The sequence below is a fragment of the Salvelinus alpinus genome, chromosome 8 (genome assembly GCF_045679555.1).
Source record: "Salvelinus alpinus chromosome 8, SLU_Salpinus.1, whole genome shotgun sequence".
NCBI classification, from domain to species: Eukaryota; Metazoa; Chordata; class Actinopteri; order Salmoniformes; family Salmonidae; genus Salvelinus; species Salvelinus alpinus.
In genome coordinates, this window is record NC_092093.1 from 34,144,113 (window position 1) to 34,169,858 (window position 25,746).

The 25,746-nt window shown below is 45.5% G+C and overlaps 1 protein-coding gene across 4 annotated transcripts in view; it reads left to right on the forward strand.

Annotated features, from left to right (window-relative positions):
• Window positions 1-19,163, forward strand: part of med23 (mediator complex subunit 23) — a 35,383-nt gene extending 16,220 nt beyond the window's left edge. For 2 of the 4 annotated variants that reach the window (XM_071413620.1, XM_071413623.1), the window contains 14 exons: window positions 84-258; window positions 1,343-1,506; window positions 6,967-7,091; window positions 7,341-7,558; window positions 9,284-9,464; window positions 9,685-9,855; window positions 10,245-10,461; window positions 10,683-10,919; window positions 11,188-11,353; window positions 11,668-11,740; window positions 12,077-12,291; window positions 15,169-15,289; window positions 15,811-15,942; window positions 18,476-19,163. In XM_071413620.1, the coding sequence (XP_071269721.1) occupies window positions 84-258; window positions 1,343-1,506; window positions 6,967-7,091; window positions 7,341-7,558; window positions 9,284-9,464; window positions 9,685-9,855; window positions 10,245-10,461; window positions 10,683-10,919; window positions 11,188-11,353; window positions 11,668-11,740; window positions 12,077-12,291; window positions 15,169-15,289; window positions 15,811-15,942; window positions 18,476-18,655 (2,375 nt within the window). In that variant the 3' untranslated portion in view covers window positions 18,656-19,163. The remainder of the gene's footprint in view (window positions 1-83; window positions 259-1,342; window positions 1,507-6,966; window positions 7,092-7,340; window positions 7,559-9,283; window positions 9,465-9,684; window positions 9,856-10,244; window positions 10,462-10,682; window positions 10,920-11,187; window positions 11,354-11,667; window positions 11,741-12,076; window positions 12,292-15,168; window positions 15,290-15,810; window positions 15,943-18,475) is intronic. The other 2 variants (XM_071413622.1, XM_071413624.1) reach the window with 1 other exon arrangement.
• Window positions 19,164-25,746: the final 6,583 nt, after the last annotated feature.

The window sequence follows — 25,746 nt, forward strand, 5'->3', positions numbered from 1 at the left end:
GCGAGCAGCATGGCCAGATTAACTGTATTCCAAATGCATCACAGATGTTCTAACTGCAACAACATGGTGTCTTGTTTTACCAGGCCAGCTGCTGCCCAACGTGTTCAAGTCCCACGCCTGGGGCATCCTTCACACTCTGCTGGAGATGTTCAGCTACCGTATGCACCACATCCAGCCCCACTACCGCGTCCAGCTGCTCAGCCACCTGCACTCGCTAGCCGCCGTGCCCCAGACCAACCAGAACCAGCTGCACCTCTGGTCAGTAACTACAAGATCAGGCACAGTCAGACACAATTTTTAGGGTCAGGTCCTGGTTGCATAAAACAACTTAAGTCAATTTTGCCCTTATCCTTTCCCTTAAAGTTTCCTTAACTTTAAGTCAGGTGCACAAAACATTTTAAGGTGAATTTCCCCGTTAAATGAAGTGAAAAAGTTAAGGGTGCCCATGAGGTCCCTGAACTGCTTCATTCAGTATGGATATCAATGTAAACAGCATTGTGGAGGTGAAGGTTTCTTTCATCTGCTCTGGTTATAAAAGAAAACCATCAACCAGCTAGCTACTTAGCTAAACAATGGAAGATGCACAATCCATGGCTACAAAGCTAGCTACTCTGTAAGCTAGCTTGACGTGCTAGAAAGTAGTAGAGTAATGGTTTATCATCTGAAGCAATTTGGTTATCCTGTTTTACGATCTCACAAAATAAATACGATCTCTTTGACAAGATGTTTAGTCAGTGAATCAGGCCGTCTCCGTGGTAACCAGATACTCTTTCTGCAGTACATGCTTTCAAACCACCATAAAACCCCTTGAAGTGTGCCCTTACGTAAGGGAATATTTTAGGAGCTCTATGCAATACCCTTAACCTATTTCCCTTAGGTAAGGGAACATTATAATTCCTTAAGGGAAACACTTAAGATGTTTTATGCAACCTTAATCTGACCAGGAAACACTCAACACCCTAGGTGTAGTCATATACTATAACTAGAGGCCTGAATATTTCCTGGTTAGGTCATTTGACCAGTAAAAACTCAGCACCACAGGGGTTACAAGTCCTTGAGCTCTTGCGCAGGCAGGGATGGCTCATTACAATCACAGATACATAAGACCAGAAAGGATTTAGTACTAGTCTATACTCTTGGGTCAAGCCAGTGCAAGCCAAGGTGCTATAAGAGGAATGATGTGCTATTGAGTGGACGTTATTCAATCATTGCCAATTCAATAAAAACGTTCCATATAAACATAGAAATGGGTCAGCGTTTTGCAAAGACTTAACTCTGTACATAACCACGAGCTTTTACTGTGAAATAAAAGTAACCTTTTTTTGTGTTTCTGTGTCCTCAGTGTTGAGAGCACAGCGTTAAGGTTGATCACAGCGTTGGGGAGTTCCGAGGTTCAGCCTCAGTTCACCCGCTTCCTCAGTGACCCCAAAACGGTGTTGTCAGCTGAATCTGAGGAGCTCAACCGTGCCCTCATCCTGACTCTGGCCAGAGCCACCCACGTCACAGGTCTGCCTCTATCTAACTTACAGTACCAGTCAAAAGTTTGGACACACCTACTCATTCAAGGATTTTTCTTTATTTTTACTATTTGCTACATTGTACAACAATAGTGAAGACAAAACTATGAAATAACACATATAGAATCATGTAATAACCCAAAAAGTGTTAAACAAATGAAAATATATTTTATATTTGAGCTTCTTCAAAGTAGCCACCCTTTGCCTTCAAATCAAATTGTGTTTGTCACATGCACCGAATACAACAGGTGTAGACATTACCGTGAAATGTTTACTTACAAGCCCTGAACCAACAGTGCAGTTCAAGAAATAGTTAAGAAAATATTTACTAAATAAACAGTAACACAGTTAGAATTACATAACAATAACGAGGCTGTATACAGGGGCCACCGGTACCGAGTAAATGTGCTGGGGTACAAGTTAGTCGGGGTTATTTGTACATTTAGGTAGAGGTAAAGTGACTATGCATAGATGATAAACAGCGAGTAGCAGCAGTGTAAAAACCAAGGGGGGAGGGGTCAATGTAAATAATCCGGGTGGCCATCTGATTAATTGTTAAGCAGTCTCATAGCTTGGGGGTAGAAGCTGTTAAGGAGCCTTTTGGACCTAGACTTGGCGCTCCAGTACCGCTTGCCGTGCGATAGCAGAGAGAACAGTCTATGACTTGGCTGACTGGAGTCTTAGACAATTTTCGGGGGGGCCTTCCTCTGACACCGCTTGATATATAGGTCCTGGATGGACTACACTCTGTAGCCCCTTACGGTCAGATACCAAGCAGTTGCCATAACAGGCGTTGATGCAACTGGTCAGGATGCTCTCGATGTTGCAGCTGTATAACTTTTTGAGGATCTGGGGACCCATGCCAAATCTTTTCAGTCTCCTGAGGGGGAATAGGTGTTGTCGTGCCCGCTTCATGACTGTCTTAGTGTGTTTGGATGATGGTAGTTTGTTGGTGATGTGGACACCAAGGAACTTGAAACTCTCGACCCGCTCCACTACAGCTCCATCGATGTTAATGGGGGCCTGTTCGGCCCTCCTTTTCCTGTAGTCCATGATCGTCTCCTTTGTCTTGCTCACATTTAAGGGAGAGGTTGTTGGCTTGGCACCACACTGACAGGTCCTTGTCCTCCTCCCTATAGGCTGTCTCATCGTTGTCATTGATCAGGCCTACCACTGTTGTGTCATCAGCAAACTTAATAATGGTGTTGGAGTCATGCTTGGTCACACAGTCGTGGGTGAACAGGGAGTACAGGAGGGGACTAAGCACGCACCCCTGAGGGGAACCGGTGTTGAGGATCAGCGTGGCAGATGTGTTGTTGCCTACCCGTACCACTTGGGAGCGGTCCGTCAGGAATTCCAGGGGGAGGTGTTTAGTCCCAGGGTCCTTAGCTTAGTGATGAGCGTCATCATTGCGTCATCTGTGGATCTGTTGGGACGGTATGCAAATTGGAGTGGGTCTAGGATTTCTGAGATGATGGTGTTGATGTGAGCCATGACCAGCCTATCAAAGCACTTCATTGCTACTGACGAGAGCTATGGGGCAGTAGTCATTTAGGCATGTTACCTTCGCATTCTTGAGCACAGGGACTATGGTGGTCTGCTTGAAACATGTGGGTATTACAGACTGGGTCAGGAATAGGTTGAAACTGTCTGTGAAGACACTTGACAGTTGGTCCGCGCATGCTCTTAGTACACGCCCTGGTAATCCGTCTGGCCCCGCGGCCTTGTAAATGTTGACCTGTTTAAAGGTCTTGCTGACATCGGCTACGGAGAGCGTGATCACACAGTCCTCCGGAACAGCTGGTGCGCTCATGAATGCTTCAGTGTTGCTTGCCTCGAAGCGAGCATAAAAGGTATTTAGCTAGTCTGGTAGGCTTGCGTCACTGGGCAGCTGGCGGCGAGGTTTCCCTTTGTAATTCTTTAATAGTTTGCCAGCCCTGCCACATCCGACATTGACAGCTTTGCACATTCTTGCGTTCTCTCAACCAGCTTCATGAGGTACTCACCTGGAATGCATTTCAATTAACAGGTCTGCCTTGGTAAAAGTTAATTAGTGGAATTTATTTCCCTCTTAATGTGTTTGTTGTGACAAGGTATGGGTGGTATACAGAAGATATCCCTATTCGGTAAAAGACCAAGTCCATATTATGGCAAGAACAGCTCATATTAGCAAAGAGGAACAACAGTCCATCATTACTTTAAGACAAGGTCAGTCAATCCAGAAATTAACTACTTTTAAAGTTTCTTAACGTGCAGTCGCAAAAACCATCAAGCGCTATGATGAAACTGGCTCTCGTGAGGACCGCCAAGGGAAAGGAAGACCCAGAGTTATCTCTGCTACAGAGGATAAGTTCATTAGAGTTAACTGCACCTCAGATTGCAGCCCAAATAAATTCTTCAGAGTTCAATTAACAGGCACATCTCAACATCAACTGTTCAGAGGAGACTGCGTGAATCAGGCCTTCATGGTCGAATTGCTGCAAAGAAACCACTACTTAAGGACAACTATATGAAGACACTTGCTTGGGCCAAGAAACACGAGCAATGGACATTACACTGGTGAAAATCTGTCCATTGGTTTGATGAGTCCAAATGTGAGATTTTTGGTTCCAACCACCGTGTCTTTGTGAGACGCAGAGTAGGTGAACGGATGATCTCCTCGTGTGGCTCCCACCGTGAAGCATGGAGGAGGAGGTGTGGGGTTGCTTTGCTGATGACGCTCTCTGTGATTTATTTAGAGTTCAAGACCCACTTAACGCAGCATGGCTACCACAGCATTCTGCAGCGATACGCCTTCCCATCTTGTATGCACTTAGTAGGACTATCATTTGATTTTCAACAGAACAATGGCCCAAAACACACCTCCAGGCTGTGTAAGGGCTATTTCACCAAGTAGAGTGATGGAGTGCTGCATCAGATGAACTGGCCTCCACAATCACCTGACCTCAACCCAATTGAGATGGTTTGGAAGGAAAATCTACCCATGCTAGATTACGGAGACGTAATTTATAAATCAAATTGTATTGGTCACATACACATGGTTAGCAGATGTTAATGCAAGTGTAGCGAAATGCTTGGGTTTCTAATTCCAACGGTGCAGTAATATCTAACAATTCCCCAACAACTACCTAATACACACACATCTAAAGGGGTGAATGAGAATATGCACATATAAGTATATGGATGAGCGATGGCCGAGTGGCATAGGCAAGGTGCAGTAGATGGTATAAAATACAGTATATACATGTGATATGAGTAATAAGAGAATTGTAAACATTATTAAAGTGGCATTATTTAAAGTGGCATTGTTTAAAGTGACTAGTGATCCATTTATTAAAGTGTCAAGTGATTGGGTCTCAATGTAGGCAGCAGCCTCTCTGAGTTAGTGATTGTTGTTTAGTAGTCTGATGGCCTTGAGATTGAAAAACAGCTTCTATCTCTTGGTCCCAGCTTTGATACACCTGTACTGACCTTCCCTTCTGGGTGATAGCGGGGTGAACAGGCAGTGGATCGGGTGGTTATTGACCTTGATGATCTTTTTGGCTTTCCTGTGACATCGGGTGTTGTAGGTGTCATGGAGGGCAGGTAGTATGCCCCCGGTGATGTGTTGTGCAGACCGCACCACCCTCTGGAGAGCCTTGCCGTTGAGGGCGGTGCAGTTGCCATACCAGGCTGTGATACAGCCCGACAGGAGGCTCTCGATTGTGCATCTGTAAAAATTTGTCAGGGTTTTGGGTGACAAGACAAATTTCTTTAGTCTCCTGAGGTGGGTGGACCATTTCAGTTTGTTTGTGATGTGTACGCCCAAGAACTTAAAACTTTCCACCTTCTCCACTGCTGTCCCTTCGATGTGGATTGGGGGGGGTACTCCCTCTGCTGTTTCCTGAAGTCCACGATCATGTCCTTTGTTTTGTTGTGAGAGGTTGTTTTCCTGACACCACACTCCGAATGCCCTCACCTCCTCCCTGTAGGCTGTCTCGTTGTTGTTGGTGATCAGGCCCACTACTGTTGTGTTGTCTGCAAACTTGATGATTGAGTTGGAGACATTCATGGCCACGCAGTCGTGGGTTAACAGGGAGTACAGGAGAGGGCTGAGCACACACCCTTGTGGGGCCCCAGTGTTGAGGGTCAGCGAAGTGGAGATGTTTCCTACCTTCACCACCTGGGGGGCGGCCCGTCAGAGTCCAGGACCCAGTTGCACAGGGTGGGGTTGAGACCCAGGGCTTCCAGCTTTATGAGCTTGGAGGGTACTATGGTGTTGAATGCTGAGCTGTAGTCAATGAACAGCATTCTTACATAGGTATTCTTTTTGTCCAGATGGGATAGGGCAGTGTGATGGTGATTGCAATTTATAGGCCATCAGATTTGCCACCAATGCTCCTTATAGGACACATCACTGCACTCTATACTCCTCTGTAAACTGGTCATCTCTGTATATCTGTCGCAAGACCCACTGGTTGATGCTTATTTATAAAACCCTCTTAGGCCTCACCCCCCCTATCTGAGATATTTACTGCAGCCCTCATCCTCCAAAACTGTTCTGCCAGTCACATTCTGTTAAAGGTCCCCAAAGCTCACACATCCCTGGGTCACTCGTCTTTTCAGTTCGCCGCAGCTCACGACTGGAATGAGCTGCAACACACTCAAACTGGACAGTTTTATCTCAATCTTTTCATTCAAAAACTCAAACATGGACACTCTTACTGACAGTTGTGGCTGCTTAGCGTGATGTATTGTTGTCTCTACCTTCTTGCCCTTTGTGCTGTTGTCTGTGCCCAATAATGTGTGTACCATGTCTTGTGCTGCTACCATGCTGTGTTGCTGCCATGCTATGTTATCTTAGGTTTCCCTTTATGTAGTGTTGTGTTTTGTCATATATATATATATTTATCCCAGCCGCTGTCCTCGCAGGAAGCCTTTGGTAGGCAGTCATTGTGAATTTGTTCTTAACTGACTTGCCTAGTTAAATAAAGGTTAAATACAAAATAAATGTTTTTTTACAAAGCAGCCAACAAGTGCTCAGCATATGTGGGAACTACTTCAAGACTGTTGGAAAAGCATTCCTCATGAAGCTGGTTGAGAGAATGCCAAGAGTATGCAAAGTTGTCATTAAGGCAAAGGGTGGCTACTTTGAAAAATCTCAAATATAAAATATATATCTCAAATATAAAAAATATTACACTTTTTTGGTTACTACATGATACCATATGTAGAAAATATTCTATAATGTAGAAAATAGTAAAGATAAAGAAAAATCCTGTAATTAGTAGGTGTGTCCAAACGTTTGACTGGCGCTGTATATGTAATGTCAGTTCAACATTTAACACGTGTCTGATAATGGCTGTGAAACTCATCATAGGTCAGCGTAACGCTGACTAGTAGGTCAGCATTAACAAAACGTTTTCCTAACCCAAGACTAATTTTCCTTCCGCTGCTTTCTCTGGTCCAGATTTCTTCACGGGCTCCGACTCCATCCAGGGTACGTGGTGTAAGGACATCCTGCAGACCATCATGAACTTTACTCCTCACAACTGGGCCTCTCACACCCTGAGCTGTTTCCCTGCTCCTCTTCAGGTACAGAGAGAGAGACAATTGGGATTTGGGTTTATTTCTACAGGGGGCAGCCATAGAGAATTATTGACTGAGAGAATCCTATTTCAATATATATGTGAATATGTTATATTAATGGTACCTACACACAGACTGAGCCCATTCATATTTTTCAGATGACAGACGGACACAAAGTCCCAGTGGAACATATGAGTATTTATCATTTTCACAGAAGGAAAGAAAAAATACATCTCTGTGTGCGTGTTCCCTCAGGCGTTCTTCAAGCAGAACAACGTTCCCCAGGAGAGCCGCTTCAACCTGAAGAAGAACGTGGAGGAGGAATACAGGAAGTGGAAGAGCATGACCAACGAGAACGACATCATCACACACTTCTCCATGCAGGGATCGCCGCCCCTCTTCCTGTGTCTGCTGTGGAAGATGCTGCTGGAGACTGACCACATCAACCAGATCGGCTTCAGGTACACCACAAAGTATTCACTTCTTTTCTATTCTACGGTTGCACAACACTTAACCATTTTATTTGTGCATTTATGAAATGTATTTGCCAGGGACAGTGCACATTAATCAACGTTTCAGGTTCAACATCAGGCTATCAATTCATATTTAACGGTAGCAGAGCCACGTACTGTGGATTTGTTCTCATTATCCTGCTGATATTTGGTCATTAATAAATATAAGGTAACCTGGGACCATTTTAATGAGGTCAACATTCTGATTGGCTGAGCTCTGTGAATGTTAAGTGAGTGGGGAACAGAGGGCGTGGCTTCCCTGGGGTGCAGCTGCTCCCTCCAGACAGAAGACAGTTGTGTGGATGGAGATGCCTGACCCCACACACACATCCCACTTGTCATTCTGATCACGAGCGCTGAGAGATAATGATCTTTACACGCTCCGACAACACCAATACAGCTCCGCTGCCGCTATCATCTCGTCTTTTTAATTTATTTCTCCTAGTTTTTTTCCCCCCCAGACACAGTCTGTACCAGCAAGGCAGTTTTTAAAGTGCTTTCTGAAGCACAAGTCGTGGCGACTACCTGACAACCGGTAGCCAGTGCCAAGCTGCTAAAGTGCTGTTGCTGATTCCATCTTAGTGTGGAAATCAGCACAGCCTCACAACCAATCCCTTGAGCCGGATTGCGGGATATGTGATGAGTGCTACTGTTCCGTAGAGGCTATCTGCTGTCTGCTCTCTCTGCAGGTCAGGGGTTTGAGGCGATTGAAGAGCAGAGCTCTTCTGCTTATCACCAGGCGGGAGGGGTGAAATAGCCGTGAAGGGCTGCTGTTTGCATAACCCTCCGGAGGGAGTCTGCAAAAGTTCTTAAACACTCAGTTACTCTCTCCCAAGCACCTTCTATACCCCTCTCTCTCTCCCTCCCTGACACTTTCTTTCCAACTCTCCCTCTTTCTCTCTCCGTCTCTCGTCTGTAGGAAAGAATCCGTGGCCTCTCCCTCTGTCCCCAACAGAGTTTGAGTGTGAGGGATGTGAATAGCCTCGTCTACTGTAAACCTGCCTCCGGCTCTTTACGTCACTACCCAGTCGAGTGATAGCTTTCCTCGAGTGGGCAGTCATGCACCGCACGCCACCATTTGTAATATGATTTACCGCCAGTGAAAGGTATTTTGCAACAGGGCTTTTAAGAAGTGACTAAGGACTTTGCTTTTGTGGTAACTGGCTGCTGGTAATGACAGCCTGTTAATGCAACAGAGCCAGTACAGTAAAACTGCTCTCCTTCTGTCCTCTAAATAGATTGGGAGAGATCGGTGGTTGTGGTTGTGGTAGGGCCAGGTGGGGTGGTAGGAAGGCTGCCACAGGGGGCACTAGCACTGGGAACGGCTGCTGTGGGCCCTAAGCTTGGCTCTAAGCTTCTGGATGCTGTTGAAGGGAACACACTGAAGCAGATGGTGTCAGAAAGCTGTTTGCTGGTTGTTGTTTGTGTTGATGATTGCTGTAAGGGTGCTGATGGTGTTTGAGAACAGCTTTGCATTGAATCATGAAGTAATTATGTTATTGACAGATAGCCTTTTGAATTCAGAGGAATGAATACTCACTAGTTATTATGACTCATGGTAAACAAGCAATGGTTCTGTACATTATGTCAATTTGACATGTGTGTGACTGTGCATGTGTCATTATGTCTGTGTGTTGTGACACAAGGCCATCCTCCTGACCAGCCATGTGTCCTGTCTTGCCCCAGGGTTCTGGAGAGGATCGGGGCGCGGGCGCTGGTGGCCCATGTCAGGACGTTTGCAGACTTCCTGGTCTATGAGTTCTCTACGTCGGCCGGTGGCCAGCAGCTCAACAAGTGTATCGAGATCCTCAACGACATGGTGTGGAAGTACAACATTGTCACGCTGGACAGACTCATCCTGTGTCTGGTAAGGATGAGATGAAGCTATGGGCCAGTCATATGGTTCACCTCAAATGAAGCCTTTGAAAGCTTCAATCACATGATGAATAATTACGTTTTCAGATCATGTACATGAATATCTCATTGTTCAATATAAAACTGGTTGTTATATAACAATGTTTAGTTCCCTACTAATCTCGCCCTCGTTCCCATCGCTTCCCTCGCTCTTATCTCCCTCTCCTCTCCAGGCCATGAGGAGTCACGAGGGTAACGAGGCCCAGGTCTGCTACTTCATCATCCAGCTCCTCCTCCTCAAGCCCAACGACTTCCGCAACCGTGTCTCTGACTTCGTGAAGGAGAACGCCCCCGAGCACTGGCTGCAGAGCGACTGGCACACCAAGCACATGGCCTACCACAAGGTACCGTACTGGCCCCAACCCTGGAGCGCTGACTGACAGCTCCAGCATGGAAAGAGCAGCGCTGCCTGAAAGACAGTCTGAAAAGAACCAGAGAGGGGCTCAAGGCGATACAAATGTAAATGTCAACGGGAGGCCACTATAGCTCAGCCTGCACCGTTGCCTGTTGACATTTGGCCCTTTTTAAATGTGACATTTACATTGGCTGGGCTGGGATCTCATCCGAGCTTTCTGTGGAGTTAGCTGGGTTAAGTCTCCATCTGTTCTGCTGTGGTGATTTGAATGACCTCCACTCACTGTTTCACTGCTCCCAAGCTTGCTCTTTTAATAAAGCTTGCAGGTGATACAGTTCCATTTGACTTGGACTCTTGTTTTCTTCCCTATTGTAACAGAAATACCCGGAGAAGCTGTACTTTGAGGGATTGGCCGAGCAGGTGAACCCGCCCATGCAGCAGCAGTCCCACTACCTGCCCATCTACTTTGGTAACGTCTGCCTGCGCTTCCTGCCCGTCTTTGACATCGTCATCCACCGCTTCCTGGAGCTGCTGCCCGTCTCCAAGTCACTGGAGACCTTACTGGACCACCTGGGAGGACTCTATAAGTTCCACGGTGAGGAAAGGGTACAAGACCACGGGGACAAGTCCTGGTCTGTTGCTTTGATTGTCTATACAGCCTGGAGGTATACTAACATCACGAAAGAGCCCTGATAGAAGATCCCCTTTATGAATCAATGTTACGCTTGCACATCATTCCAAATGTTATGTGATGAGGTCAGTTCAGATGGAGGGTCTAATTGAACTGAATTGTGTGTTTCTCTGTGTCGTCTCCAGACCGTCCGGTGACCTACCTGTACAACACGCTCCACTACTACGAGCGCCACCTGCGCGACCGCACCAACCTGAAGAGGAAGCTGGTGCACGCCATCATGAGCTCTCTGAAGGACAACCGGGCGCCAGGCTGGTGCCTGAGTGAGACCTACATCAAGTGTGGCATGAACCCCCGTGAAGACAACGTCTGGATCCCCGATGACACCTACTACTGCAAGCTCATCGGACGCCTCGTCGACAATATCCTTTGCTGTTGTTTATTTCCGGAGCACATTTGACCTGTCCAAATCATTATCCGCCAGTTTTCTATGTCTCTGTCCTTCTGTCGGGATGTTCAGACTGATGAAAGTAGTCTTACGACATCTACGAGGGAATAGTTGATGTGCAAGATTGCTAGAAGGTCTTTCCTAGAATGAAAGTCTACGGTGTGTTCACACACTGTTGTGTAGCTGGTGTTGCTCTCGCAGTGATGAGTATCTTCAGTATCATCCTTGACCTGCTGTCCCACCGATGGCTGGCAAGTCCCCCGGGCCGTTCCCTAACTGTGACTGGAGGTTCAACGAGTTCCCCAACCCGGCCGCCCACGCTCTCCACGTCACCTGCGTGGAGCTGATGGCCCTGGCAGTGCCCGGCAAGGACGTGGGCAACGCCCTGCTCAGTGTCGTCCTCAAGAGGTCAGAATGGGGTCATAGATCAAACGGGGGGGCCAGTAAGCAGCCAATTAGAGGGGAGATTGAAAGGCCTCTAGGCTATGTAAACAAGCACAGTCTTCTGTGCTCTCTTGATGCACGTGTAAATGTTCCATTATTATGCGGAAGTTCTTGTGCGAGGAATGGACGATGAGTCATCTCGAAGTGGTGCTGAATCACTGCAGTGTGTTGGCTTTCTGCAGAGCTCAGTTAGACCTGTGTGCCCCTCTACATGACAGGGTCTGTATCTGTATGGCGTTGTGATTGATTGTCCTGATGTCATGTGGCCTCCCTCACAGCCAACCACTGGTGCCTCGGGAGAACATCACCGCCTGGATGAACGCGATCGGCCTGGTGATCACCGCCTTGCCTGTAAGACTCCTCTCTGTTCACACACACTAGCGCAAAGGCTTTGTTACATATCAGCAACTTATTGCGGCAGAAATCTCTAGTTCACGACACACAGCAAACCTGTTTTTTCCATTCGCGTGGTCAAGTTTCCACTATCCATGAAAAACAAGGTCCATAAATTGTTGTTCTTACTTCTCACAGTGGAATTCTGAGCAGCCAGACAGTAGTGACAGCTTTACCCAAATAAACATCTACTTCAGCCGTCCTGCAGACTCCAGAGAACTGTCTGGAACTGTCTGAGGTCTGACAAGTCAGCTAAACAGTGTGCGTGTCTGCCTGTCTCTCTCCTCTCTCTAGGAGCCTTACTGGGTGGTCCTGCAGGACCGTATCGTGAGTGTGCTGGGCAGTCCGTGCTTCACCACAGAGACTGAGTGGGTGGGGTACCCCTTCGCGCTGCTGGACTTCACCGCCTGCCACCAGTCCTACTCTGAGATGTACTGCAGCTACGTGCTGGCCCTGGCCCACGCAGTGTGGCACCACTCCAGCATCGGACAGCTCTCCCTCATCCCCAAGTAAGACCCAACATTAGTCCCCTGATTAGCTGTTCTCCAGCCTTCTAGTCCTGGTCTAGCAGCAGTCCCCTGATTAGCTGTTCTCCAGCCTTCTAGTTCTGGTCTACCAGCAGTCCCATGATTAGCTGTTCTCCAGCCTTCTAGTTCTGGTCTACCAGCAGTCCCATGATTAGCTGTTCTCCAGCCTTCTAGTTCTGGTCTACCAGCAGTCCCCTGATTAGCTGTTCTCCAGCCTTCTAGTCCTGGTCTACCAGCAGTCCCCTGATTAGCTGTTCTCCAGCCTTCTAGTTCTGGTCTACCAGCAGTCCCATGATTAGCTGTTCTCCAGCCTTCTAGTTCTGGTCTACCAGCAGTCCCATGATTAGCTGTTCTCCAGCCTTCTAGTCCTGGTCCACCAGCAGTCCCCTGATTAGCTGTTCTCCAGCCTTCTAGTCCTGGTCCACCAGCATCTCCCTGATTAGCTGTTCTCCAGCCTTCTAGTCCTGGTCCACCAGCATCTCCCTGATTAGCTGTTCTCCAGCCTTCTAGTTCTGGTCTACCAGCAGTCCCATGATTAGCTGTTCTCCAGCCTTCTAGTCCTGGTCTACCAGCATCTCCCTGTGGTAGAGTGGTCGAGGAAAGTGTTAATTCGTTAGTAGGTGAACGGAAGAGTGTCCTCCCCTCCTCAATAGCCACCTTTCATCGAGGATACTCATGTATATCCTACCGCGGGAATATTTTTGAAATCTGCCACACCCACTTTGAATCAGCTTCTGTTTTGTCAGAGGAGAAAACATGCCCTCTTTTAAAACAATATGTAGCATATCGTTTTTATCTATAAAATATCTGGAACTACTAACCTCATTTGTTTCCATCACTTTCCACATTTATTTTGGGATCCAGCCCTGTAAACGTCATTTTCCTAACGACGCGGAGAAGGACCCATCTCAATTAAAGCAAGCGTATTTTCATCCAGGTTCACTCTCAGCGACTACTCGATTAACTTTGACCTTCAAAGGAAGGGAGAGAGGACGCAGGAGGTGAGCAAATCTAATTGACAAAAGGCCATTTACTTTCAAATGACTGAAGGGAAGTGAACAAGTGTACAATTTGGGAGGAAAGAGCCCCTCTAGCCTGCTCCCTCTTACCTCTCCTCCCTCCATCCCCACCATCTTGTCTCCTCCCTCAGCCCAAGCTGCTCACTCCTGACTTATATCAGATGGGGTTTAGTTAAGATTCTGTCTGCTTCACTCCTACCCCGTGTTTTATCTGGACACAGTGGGATAGTCCTGCTGCCTCCCAGCTCAGGCTTAGCTTAGCAGGCCTTCTCATCTAGCCTGGGAATATCTTCCCCTATAACACTGTGTGTTCAGGCTTCGCTGGACTTCAAGCCCAAATAGTTATGCTCCCTGATGTGTCAGCAAGTGCCCTTGTGCTCCTGTGTCTCTGCCGGACTGTCATGTGAAATGACAGCAGAGCCCTGGCCTGCTGGGATTACATTACTATGAAGCAGATGGAAATGCCTTGGAATTAGACAGAAGTACGGTACACTATCTACTGGGCTGGCTACAGCTTTCTGACATTATGTGATGCTACTGGTGAGTAATGTGCCCTTAAATTGGAATGAGCATGGGGATTCTAATTTCAGGAATTGGTGCATATATGCCTTCATTCTCTTTGGTCCAATAATATTTATGTGCATGTTCTACCTGCATAGTATCTCAGATTTCACTGATGATGAAATATTGTAACCTTTTACCTCTTGTTCTCCCCAATTTTGTAATATCCAATTGGCAGTTAGTCTTTTCCAATCGCTGCAACACCCCCTACGGACTCGCGGGAGAAGTGGAAGTTGCGAGCCACGCGTCCTCCGAAACGCGACCCTGCCAGGCCGCACTGCTTCTTGACACACTGCTGGCTTTACCCGGAAGCCGGGTAAAGCTTTGTGTCGGAGGAAACACCGTCCAGCTGGCGACTGGAGTCGGCTTGCCCAACCCGCCACAAGGAGTCGCTAGAGCGCAATCGGACAAGGATATCCATGGCCGGCCAAACCCTCCCCTAACCCGGATGACGCTGGGCCAAATGTGCGCCGCCTCATGGGTCTAACGGTCATGGCCAGCTGTAACACAGTCTGGGATCGAACCCGGGTCTGTAGTGACGCCCTAGAGCGCTGCGCCACTCGGGAGGCCCAATATTGTTTGTCTTTGAGATTGAATTTGAAAAGCAACCAGAAATACTACGAAAGCAATTTATATTCAAAAGCCCATCAGTATGAGTGGGCAAGATATATATATATATATATATATATATATATGATGACCTCTCCTTGCCAAGACAGTCATTACCTTTGTGACGGCTCTCAGCCGGTGTTTGTGTTCGCTCTATCACATTATTGTGACAGTGACAGGCAGGTTGCTGCTATCCCCGAGCTGTCTTCATCAGTGTGGGCCGTTCTGACAACAGAGCCCGGTGACGAGACGCACCGCCTGAGGCTCGGGCAGCGAGTGTGTATGCATCACGCTGAAGCTTCTGGAACACAGATCACGCATGACAAGATCCCAGTGGGATCCATCTTGTCGTCTACAAACACACTGAGGCTTTGTTCCTGCTGTACCTGGTTTATATTCCACTGTGTTCATTCAGAAAAACCCTGTCAATTATCATTCAAATTCGGTGCCTCCATTGTCTTCCCTCCATTTGCATACAGCTCTCACAGTTAGAGCCTTAGTCACTTTTGAACATCGGGTGCTTGGCTTTACAAATCACTTTCTTTCATTTCTGGGGAGAAATCTTTCCTCCTCCATCCCAGCATGTCTTTGAAAGAGAGCAGTCCGTCCTCTCCTCTTCAGTCTTTGTCTCTTTACGAGAAGTGTAACATTCTCTCCCCTCCCTCCCCAGGTTCCTGTCTGAGGTGCTGAAGCCCATAGTAAAGACAGAGTTCCAGCTCCTCTATGTGTACCACCTAGTGGGGCCCTTCCTCCAGCGCTTCCAACAGGAGAGGACCCGCTGCATGCTGGAGGTACTGATTACTCCTGTCAATATATATCCCCCTCTCCTCCATCTCCCAGTACAACCCTATTACACCATACAATCCCACACAAAAGGCCTGTCAATTAAATTCCCTTTCACACTCCCTTGACCATTAAAGAGAATAGAACTGTGTGTGTGTGAGAGGAAATGGACAATAGCTGGTTAGGTTGAAGGGGGATTAGGTGGCTCACTGAGAAATCCTGTTATTTGTGGAGAGGGAGAGTTAAGGTCCTTGGTCTCCTCTCCCAAGAGGCAGTGGCCCTGTGCTGTGGCTGTGCTGTGGCTTCCCATGGACAGCTCTAATGTATCTGCAGTTCTGCTGTTGACCAGCCTGCCACCCCTCTGGAAAGTGCTCTGACAAAAATATCCTTTCTTAGAAATAGCCATTCATCCTGTTTTTCAGTCTGGCTTTGTGTTAATCAGATGTGTGATTCACCATTAATCAGTGACTGATTTTGTCTGTGCCTTTCTTAACGATCTACGCATTTATGTGTGTGTCGTGAACTGCAGATTGGAGTGGCGTTCTATGAGATGCTACAGGCTGTGGACCAGCACAGTCAACACCTGTCCTACATGGACCCCATCTGTGACTTCCTCTACCACATCAAATACATGTTCACCGGGGACAGCGTCAAAGACCAGGTTCGAGAAATACTCTGCGGTTAATGTTCTTCGCCACTGTGATGTTCAGATGAAGGGATTGAAACAGTCTGTAATGCGCGCCACTGCAGCGCTTCAGTCAGTCAGCTGTGTGTAGCTTACTTTAGCTGCTGGCAAAGTCATTCAAAGCGTATACTTTATCACTCAGGATGTAACTTTCCACTTCAACAATTTTTGCCATGTAATGTTATTTAAACCAAAAATCGGACAACCCCATAGTAGAATAGTTCACCTATTTACCTAGTCGGCTTGTGTGTTCTATGCTAGATAAATATTCCCCTCGAGGCACATTCAAGTTGCGAGGGCCATAGGAGGGAAACATGTATTCTGATAAGCAGTCAAAGCACAACAATTCTTTATGCAATCATGGGGAAACACTTTTGAAAGCGGTTTTGGCAAATATGTTTTGAAAACAGTTTTGTCCTTTGCTAAGAAAGGGCGGGCTCCCAGTTTTCCACTGCTGCCACGTTTATTTCTCTACTCCTTCAATTGAGCGTGTGGCATCGTTTACAAATGCAGTTTTACAACCGGAGTTTTGAGCATGGTTTAGGCGCAGCTGCGCAACAGAGCTTTTAAAGGTGCGGTGTCATCTTAAAAGAACAATTAAATACTTTGTAAAATAAACGTATTTTTCGAGTGAATAATGATTTATGTATTTATAATAAAATATTAATTATTAATAATAATAACAACAACAATCAGGATGTTGTCCTATGGGGTAAATGCAGATGGACATTCTTCAAGTGCCTTCAGAAAGTATCCCTACCCCTTGACTTATTCCACATTTTGTTGTGTTACAGCCTGAATTCAACATTGATTAAATTGATGACAGAGAAAACATGTTTTTGAAATGTTTGCACATTATTTTTTAAATTCTTCAAGCTCTGTCAAGTTGGTTGTTGTTCATATAGACAGCCAAGTCTTGCCATAGATTTTCAAGGCGATTTAAGTCAAAACTGTAACTAGGCCACTCAGGAACATTCAGTGTTAACTTAGTAAGCAACTCCAGTGTATGTTTGGCCTTGTGTTTCCTGCTGAAAGGTGAATTTGTCTCCCAACGTCTGTTGGAAAGCAGACTGAACCAGGTTTTTCTTTAGGATTTTGCCTGTGCTTAGCTCTATTCTGTTTCTTTTATCCTAAAAAGATAAAGCGTTGGATTTGCCACAAACAACGTTTTGTGTTCAGGACATAAAGTACAGTTCTTTGCCACATTTTTTGCTGCTTTACTTTAGAGGCTTTTTGCAAACAGAATGCATGTTTTGGATAATTTTTTTCTTCTTTATCAATAGATGCCCTTCTTTGCGAGGCATTGGAAAACCGCCCTGGTCTTTGTGGTTGAATCTGTGTTTGGAATTCACTGCTCGACTAAGGGGCCTTACAGATAGTGTGTGTGGGGTACAGAGATGAGGTTGTCATGAAAAAAATCATGTTAAACACTATTTTTGCACACGAGTACATGCAACGTATTATGCAACTTGTTAAGCACATTTTTAGTCCTGAACTTATATAGGCTTGCCATAACAAAGGGGTGGAGTACCTATTGACTCATGACATTTCAGCTTTTCGTTTTTTATTAATTTGTCAACATTTCTTTAAACATAATTCCACTTTGACATGATGGGGTATTATGTGTAGGCCAGTGACACAATCTCAATGTAATCTATTTTAAGTTCAGGCTGTACCTCAACAAAAAGTCAAGGGGTGTGAATACTTTCTGAAGGCACTGTACATTTTATAGTTGCTATGCTTCATCAGTTGGGCTACAGGTGATAATGCTTATTGCTAATAGCACATCTGATAATATAGAGCATGCGTAGGCTATAAGAATGTTCCAATGTGTTAATATTTTTTGCTGAATTATTACAAATGTGTTACTGGGTCCATTTCTGGAGGTGGAAATTATATTTAAGTCCTTTTTCATGTCCTTTTAAAAGGTCACCAGAACTGAGCTTCTCAGTCTTTCTACAATTAAAGGATCCCGGACCCCATAAGCCATGCGACTGGAATTGGTCAAACTCGCAGTTTAATAAATGTACTAAATGATCCTCTTTCCCTAAAAGCATGTTGGTCATGACTTTCTTACATGAAAGGGGAGGTTAACTTAGCCCCAGACAATCGATCTGAGATTGACTTAAGTTTCAGTTGTGGGATTTTTTGTTGTTGCTTTAGCCCCTAAATAATGTGTACTTTATGCCTTTCCTTGACCTCAATGTTTGCTCACTTAGTTTTCTGTCATGTCCTGCATTGGTATTCTGCGCCTCCTCTCCCCTCCTCCTCTAATTTATATCAACACACCCTGAATTTGAAATTCTAATTTGTTTGTCCTCCAAACATTCCCACTTGTATTTTACTTTGAAGTCACTTGCTGCACGTCCCACTTCATTTCAGGGTCTGAGGCTGAAGTTGGCTTCTCTCCTCAGTATTAGTACAGAATAGATTAGTTGAATTCTCCTCCCAGCTTATCCCTTGTCTCTCCTAGTGTTGTGTCTAATGGTGTGTGTGTGTGTATTCCCAGGTGGAGAAAATCATCCTGACCCTGCGTCCGGCCATGAAGCTCCGTCTGCGTTTCATCACCCACACTAGCAAGATGGAGCCTGCAGCCGCCAGCGTTCCCCAGCCCTCCTCCTCTGTGTCCTCACCCGCCCCACAGAGCAACCCCGGCCCCTCCAACCTCCCCTTGTCTGTGGCCCAGTAAAACACACACACCAAGGAAGGAGGCTGTCAGCTCCATGGCTGTGGTCCCACTGTCACCAGTTGGAGTATTGAGATGGACACACTCCACAAATGTTTAGGTCAGGGTTGAGACGGACAAGATGACCCTGAGAGTCTGGTCTCTTGAGGCTGACCATGCAACGCCCCAGTGCTGTGGTGTGTTCCAAAGCTTTAAACAGCCATTCAGTCCGAAAATCAGCATAGAAGAAAACAGACATGAACTGTTACACAACAGACATTACCTTTTTATGAACTTTAGCTTTATAGTGCTTTTTATTGTTGAGTGTGTTGGGAAAAGACAAGTGTTTCTGCAATCATTGGTCTGCTAGAGTATGTATATAAAAGACGAGTTGGTGGCGGCTCATTATTTTGCTCTCCCTTTGTAATAACATGAGATGGTCCAGTGCCTTGTGACTCCCCACTTAATCATGAGAGGCGATTTATGTTGTGTTTTTCACACAAAGTAAAGAAACAATAAAACGTCTTTAGTATTCTGTGTTGGATTGTCGTCTTGTCTGATCCCCTGCTATTCTGCTCTGCAGAGAGGACCTGTATTCTGTCAGCTCAGGACCTCCGCCAGGTTTCTGGATGTTGTTATGGCCGCACAAACACTACGGTCAGAGCAGGGTCAACAACTCCAACTCTCTTTTAACTCAAACTGGACTGGAGCTGCGTACGGTGCCTAAAACACTATCTCTACATGGTTGGAGTGGACTTGTTCCATAGTGAAGATGTGTGAAAAAATGAGCATGGATTTTTAATGAGGATGGATTGACAGGCTCAGAGCAGCGTTTCCTAAACTTGGTCCTGCCCCCCCCCCCCCCCCCGGTTCACGTTTAGTTTTTTTGCCCTAGCACTACACAACTGATTCAAATAAGCAAAGCTTGATGAGTTGGTAATCTGAATCAGCTGTGTAGTGCAAGGGGAAAAACCAAAGTGTGCACTGGGGGGCAGGACTTAGTTTGGGCTCAGAGGACCCTCTAGAACTCCTCAAGCAGAATAAGAACCACTGAAGTGGATATGAATTAATTCTTATATTTACCCTCTTGTGGATTCCCTTCTCTTGTCCTTAGTATTCTCCCTTATGAATATAAAACATACTGTAGTGTTGCTAGGGGATGACTGCCAGTGTTTGTTTTTTTATTTACCTGTTATGATAAGTGGCTAAATCAGTAGAGTCCTTTAGTTATGTAATTTGTGTTATTATTATGCAAAGCACATGCCTTCATATCTCCCATAAATTCAAGTATAATTTGGCTATAAAGGACTGAGTCAATCATGCCTTCATTATCAATTATTCCCTGCTGCCTTCAGTGCCGGCAGCATTCAACTATTTTTCAGATATCAACAGTAAATTAGGTGTTGCTGGTAAAGCAGTCTCTTAAGAAATTACCAAGTTGTAGAGTGGTCTCTGGCAAACAGAGCATGTCAGCACTAGTAATCAGTGTGGGAATGGGTGATTTCATGTCGGCAATGATGCAAGCCTTGTGCTAACTGGCAGTGTTGTAAAGTTAAAAATACTTTAAAGTACTACTTAAGTCGTTTTTTGGGCTATCTGTACTTTACTATTTCTATTTTTGACAACTTTTACTTCACTACATTCCTAAAGAAAATATTGTAGTATTTACTACATACATTTTCGCTGACAACCAAAAGTACTCGTTACAATTTGAATGTAACGAGCAGGACAGGAAAATCAGAATGCTGATGACAAAACATTTATTTTTACTGTTCTAATTACGTTGGTAACCAGTTTATAATAGTTATAAGGCACCTCGGGTGTTTGTGGTATATGACCAATATACCATGGCTAAGGGCTGTATCCAGGCACTCCTTGTTGTCGTGCAGAGGAACAGCCCTTTGCTATGGTATATTGGCCATATACCACACCCCCTCGGGCCTTAATGCTATTATAAACTGGTTACCAACGTAATTAGTGCAGTAAAAGTAAGTGTTTTGTCATCAGCCAATCAGCATTCAGGGCTCGAACCACCCAGTTTATAATGTACAGTAATGGTAATTCTGGTGGAGTGTGCAGGCAATGACACACTAATTCAGAAATGTGCTTGATGAAAAACTGGGGCAGTGTATTTGCTGTCATACCTCTAGCAATATTGTTGGTATAAATTTAGCTGAACATATACGTTAAAAAAAATTCTCTCCCATCTATTCATTTTTTTCACTAGAGAATTACATTAGCCTAGACCATGTGGACTTTTCAGACTGGAAGATAGGGGCCAGAGAGGTGATTCTATTTGACATTTGGGCTGCTGCTCAGCTCCAGACATTCATCTCCACAGCCTTCATCTGTCATAGATTTAGGAAATGTGGGAAATTGACTCAATAATAACGCTTGAAATGAATCAAGTAGTTGCTGATGCTGAAGCTCAGTAAGATGAATCTGCTGGGTGACATTGATAGGAGGTATTCTCAGTATGATTTAATACAATACAGAAATGCATGGTAAAGGCAACACAGGCCGTAGATCAAATAGAATGAGAATAGAGTTTATGTTCGGTTCAGAGTTCAACTTTATGGGTTTATGTAAAGAGTGTCACTTGTCTAATAAAGAATTACACAAAGGCTTCCAGAAGCAGCCCTTACTCTCCTACACAACCAAGTCTCCAGAACAAATCTATTACTTTACAGAGAGTCATGACTTTGTTACTGTGGAGAGACAGGGCCAAGTCTTCATCTCCCACTACAATTTTTGAGAAACCCACCTCACCTCTACTAACCGTTAACAGTCCCAAGGACCTGCAATCTGTGGTCCGCTGATGATGCGGTTGCCATGGTCACTGTGACCATCCAGACCTCCCAGACCAGAGATAGAATGTGACTCCAGGGGACCTGGGGGAGTGGGCAGGGGAAAGGCAAAGATAGGGATAGAGAGGGGGGAGGTGTGGACTGTCTGGGTAAGGCGCTTTCCTGCTTCCTGTGTCCAGAGGATCAGGCCCTCTCAGTAGGGTTGCATGGCCGCTACATTAAGCATGATTGCTTTCAGTAATCCCTGGTTCAAGTCCAGACATTCCATTAAAACAAGTGATGCCCCTTGTACAAGGGTTGAACGTTTCTGTTCTGTTGAAGGGAACAGGCTGAACATATAGGATCGTTTTTTACATTTTTGAATCCAAAATGCAACACGAACATTTGCATTTCTGGAAATGCATGCTGTGTCTGACGTTTGATTGTAGGTTGCACTGTAATTGCTGCTATTCCACCCACTTACTCAGTTTCTGTTAACAGCTACATTATTTCCCTTGCAATATGCCACTTTTATTCTCAAGTGGATTTATTTGTTCACTGCTCTGAAAATGCCATGCGTTCTCAGTCAAATATACTTGTCCTTTTCTCCCAGCAGGGTACAACAAGCCCTCTAAATGCCACGCTCACTGGTCTAAGAATGAATTATACAGACCTGTTGGTAATCGGCTCAGATGGTGGTGGGGCATCTGTGACAGACTGACTTGTCAGTCTCTTCCCAGCCCCCCAGAACGTCCACTCCCCTGTCTCTCAGTCCCTCAGCCCTCTCAGCCTCTCTGTTCCTCCAACCTCTCAGTCCCAGCCTCAGCCCCAGCCTCCTCATCCGCTGTGCCTAGCGTTCTGCCCCTGGGACTCCTAATGAAGAGTAATCAAGCCAGAGCTGTCATTAAAACTGAAGTCTCTTCAGTCAGTCTGTCACAGATGCCCCACCACCATCTGAGCAGATTACCAACAGGTCTGTATAATTCATTCTTAGACCAGTGAGCGTGGCATTTAGAGGGCTTGTTGTACCCTGCTGGGAGAACAACAAGGACCGAGAACGCATGGCATTTTCAGAGCAGTGAACAAATAACAGCCCTGCTCCGGATGACAGGGGAGCAGCCATTAACTATGTGACACGGAAAACCTCAGCACCTCACAGTCATGAAAGGCACAAGTCAATGAGCTGCGGATGTGAGACGGACGCCAGGGAAATATGCATGAAATGTTTTCCAGGGTGCGTCAGCAGATCGATGTTTAATGGCTAGGGCTTTTTCCTGCTGTGTTCAATTAATGCAATTTCCATATTCGTCATGTTTTTTTCCCGACCATACCAATCTCAATGAATGTAATAGGCGCATGTATTTACCAAGTTGACTTGATATAGATAGTTGATATGCAGTCGCTACTTGGAATAGAGTCTAGACTTTATTAAATGATTAAGCCTCTGCAAGAGAGGCACAGTTGTCACGTTTTAAACTGATGTCTTATAATCTCCCCTGCTGATGACATTACAATAACAGAAAGAGACACATATGATGTGAACAATTGAATGTTTTGGGACAGACTGAGATGAATAGTGTCTGAGTGCGTGATGTCGCAAGATTCTGCTCTCTGAGGCTACTGTGTGTCTCAGTGATTCAGAGGTGCCTGCCTAGTCGTTGCACATTAGTGGGTTGTCTCGGATTGCTGTTCCTGTGTTACCTGGCAACGTAAATGTAGACTGCACCCTGAGAAGCCAGATTCAGCCTTTGTCAGAGAATTCATGCCCTCACAATTCAACAGTAACTATTTCCTTTTTAGGATCATGTAAGTTCATGAAAGTTCACACACTGAGTCATAGTTGTATACATTTTTATGATGGTCTTAAAAGTAGCCTTTACACTGTCGCAACCTCAAGGTTTCATGGTCATCTCTGTCTCAGAAAAAAAAGAGAGCTGCGTCGATTTGTATTCTGTCTGAATAGCTTTAGCCATAATGACCGAGCCGTCGACCTGATTCCATCTCCCTGCCTGGCCTTGTGACTGTACTGTATAAACACTTAGGGAGTAGGAACTGCATACCTTTTAAAGCAAACCCACAACTCGTTCACTTTTGTCTCTTTTTGATATTGTGAACTGAGGTAACCAATTTCTACTTAACCTGACGGAACATTTGCCTCTCCCGAGGAACAGATTTGCCTTCCCCGCATCCAGTGCCAGAATACAGTTCGCTATTTTATTGAGAAAGGTAAATACTTATCTAATCAAGATATATTAGTGTTTTATTTTATTTTCAATAATTGTAACATTACTGAGAATTTTGTTTAGATCGTTGACCAAAAATGAAGTACAGCCAGTTCAGAAACGAAACCCAAATGCCCTGCCTCAGGCTGACGCATCAGCTGAGATGGCATCAATTAAGAGGCTAATATCAACCACGCCTACCTTATTTGGTGGTCTATTTAAACTGCGCGGGTCTGCTCACTCATCCTGCTGCTACTATGCGCTGAGTTCTTGCTTCACCCTAGCCTCCACCTGTAGGAGCAGAGCCTATAGCGCCAAGACTTGCATTATTCATTGCCTAATTAATGGTTAAACGTACTGTATTTCCCCATGGCGTTTTCTTTCTGAAATTACGGTTAAATCCATTTTAATCCTACTTTGTAACACAACAAAATGTGGAAAAAGTCAACGTGTGTGAATACTTTCTGAAGGCATTGTAAATCCATCCACACATGTCTTTGGCCTCTAGTTAACTCCAGTCATGTGCAGCTGAATAGGAAACTGCATATTTATGCCTAAATCCTTAGTGCTCTATTTTCTCACTGCCAGCCATGGTTTCCATGGTAACAGGGTGCATCAGGGGAAGATGGTGTCTACCTGTTGTTTGTCTGTCTACCATTGCCCCTCCCCCCCGCCCCGCCTAATCTGCCCCTACCGTGTGCCTTGTTAAACTGCCTCATTCGCTTTTCATTACTTCTGTTACAAGCACTCACATCAGCCTCCTGAGAACGAGAAGGAGACAGACGAGACCCCTCTCGCCAACCGCAGGCTTCTTCAGTCCAGCAACAAGAGCCTTCATCTCTCCCAGCCTCCCTCACTCTCTCCCCAAAGAGCAGCCTTGGCCTGGAGATGTGGGCTGCTGTCTAGAGATATTGTGTTTGGGGGAGTGTGTACTTGTCCACGTGTGAGTGCTTGTGTGTGTCTAAGAGAGAAAGATAAGAGAGAGCGAGACAATGCAGTATCTCATGAACAATGACATAGTTCAGTCCACAGTGGGGACAGTGTAATGTGGACAAGAGATAGAAACAAAGCCAGAGCAAACTGAGTTCAGCCTTCAGAATGGTCACCAAAGTCAGACGGTCTGGGCACACCACGTCAATTCAACGTGGATAAGTTGGTAATAATTGGTTGAGATGTTGATCAATGACATGAACCTATATTCACCCAACAAAAAGTTTGTGATAGCTGGATTTCCAATGTGTTATCACTATCAGATCACGTCTCTCTGTTCCTACTCCCCGGCTACAAGCAGCAACTCAAGAGGAAGCCACCAACACAATGAGGCCTGGACAAAGGAGACTGACTCAATGCTGCAGGACTTTTGAGAATATTGATTGCATTATGTTCAAAGAATCGTCCACCCAGGACTCCATCAACATTGACAAATATACACTGCTCAAAAAAATAAAGGGAACACTAAAATAACACATCCTAGATCTGAATGAATGAAATATTCTTATTAAATACTTTTTTCTTTACATAGTTGAATGTGCTGACAACAAAATCACACAAAAATGATCAATGTAAATCAAATTTATCAACCCATGGAGGTCTGGATTTGGAGTCACACTCAAAATTAAAGTGGAAAACCACACTACAGGCTGATCCAACTTTGATGTAATGTCCTTAAAACAAGTCAAAATTAGGCTCAGTAGTGTGTGTGGCCTCCACGTGCCTGTATGACTACCTACAACGCCTGGGCATGCTCCTGATGAGGTGGCGAATGGTCTCCTGAGGGATCTCCTCCCAGACCTGGACTAAAGCATCCGCCAACTCCTGGACAGACACACTCCAGCCACATGAGGTCTAGCATTGTCTTGCATTAGGAGGAACCCAGGGCCAACCGCACCAGCATATGGTCTCACAAGGGGTCTGAGGATCTCATCTCGGTACCTAATGGCAGTCAGGCTACCTCTGGCGAGCACATGGAGGGCTGTGCGGCCCCACAAAGAAATGCCACCCCACACCATGACTGACCCACCGCCAAACCGGTCATGCTGGAGGATGTTGCAGGCAGCAGAACGTTCTCCACGGCGTCTCCAGACTCTGTCACATGTGCTCATGTGCT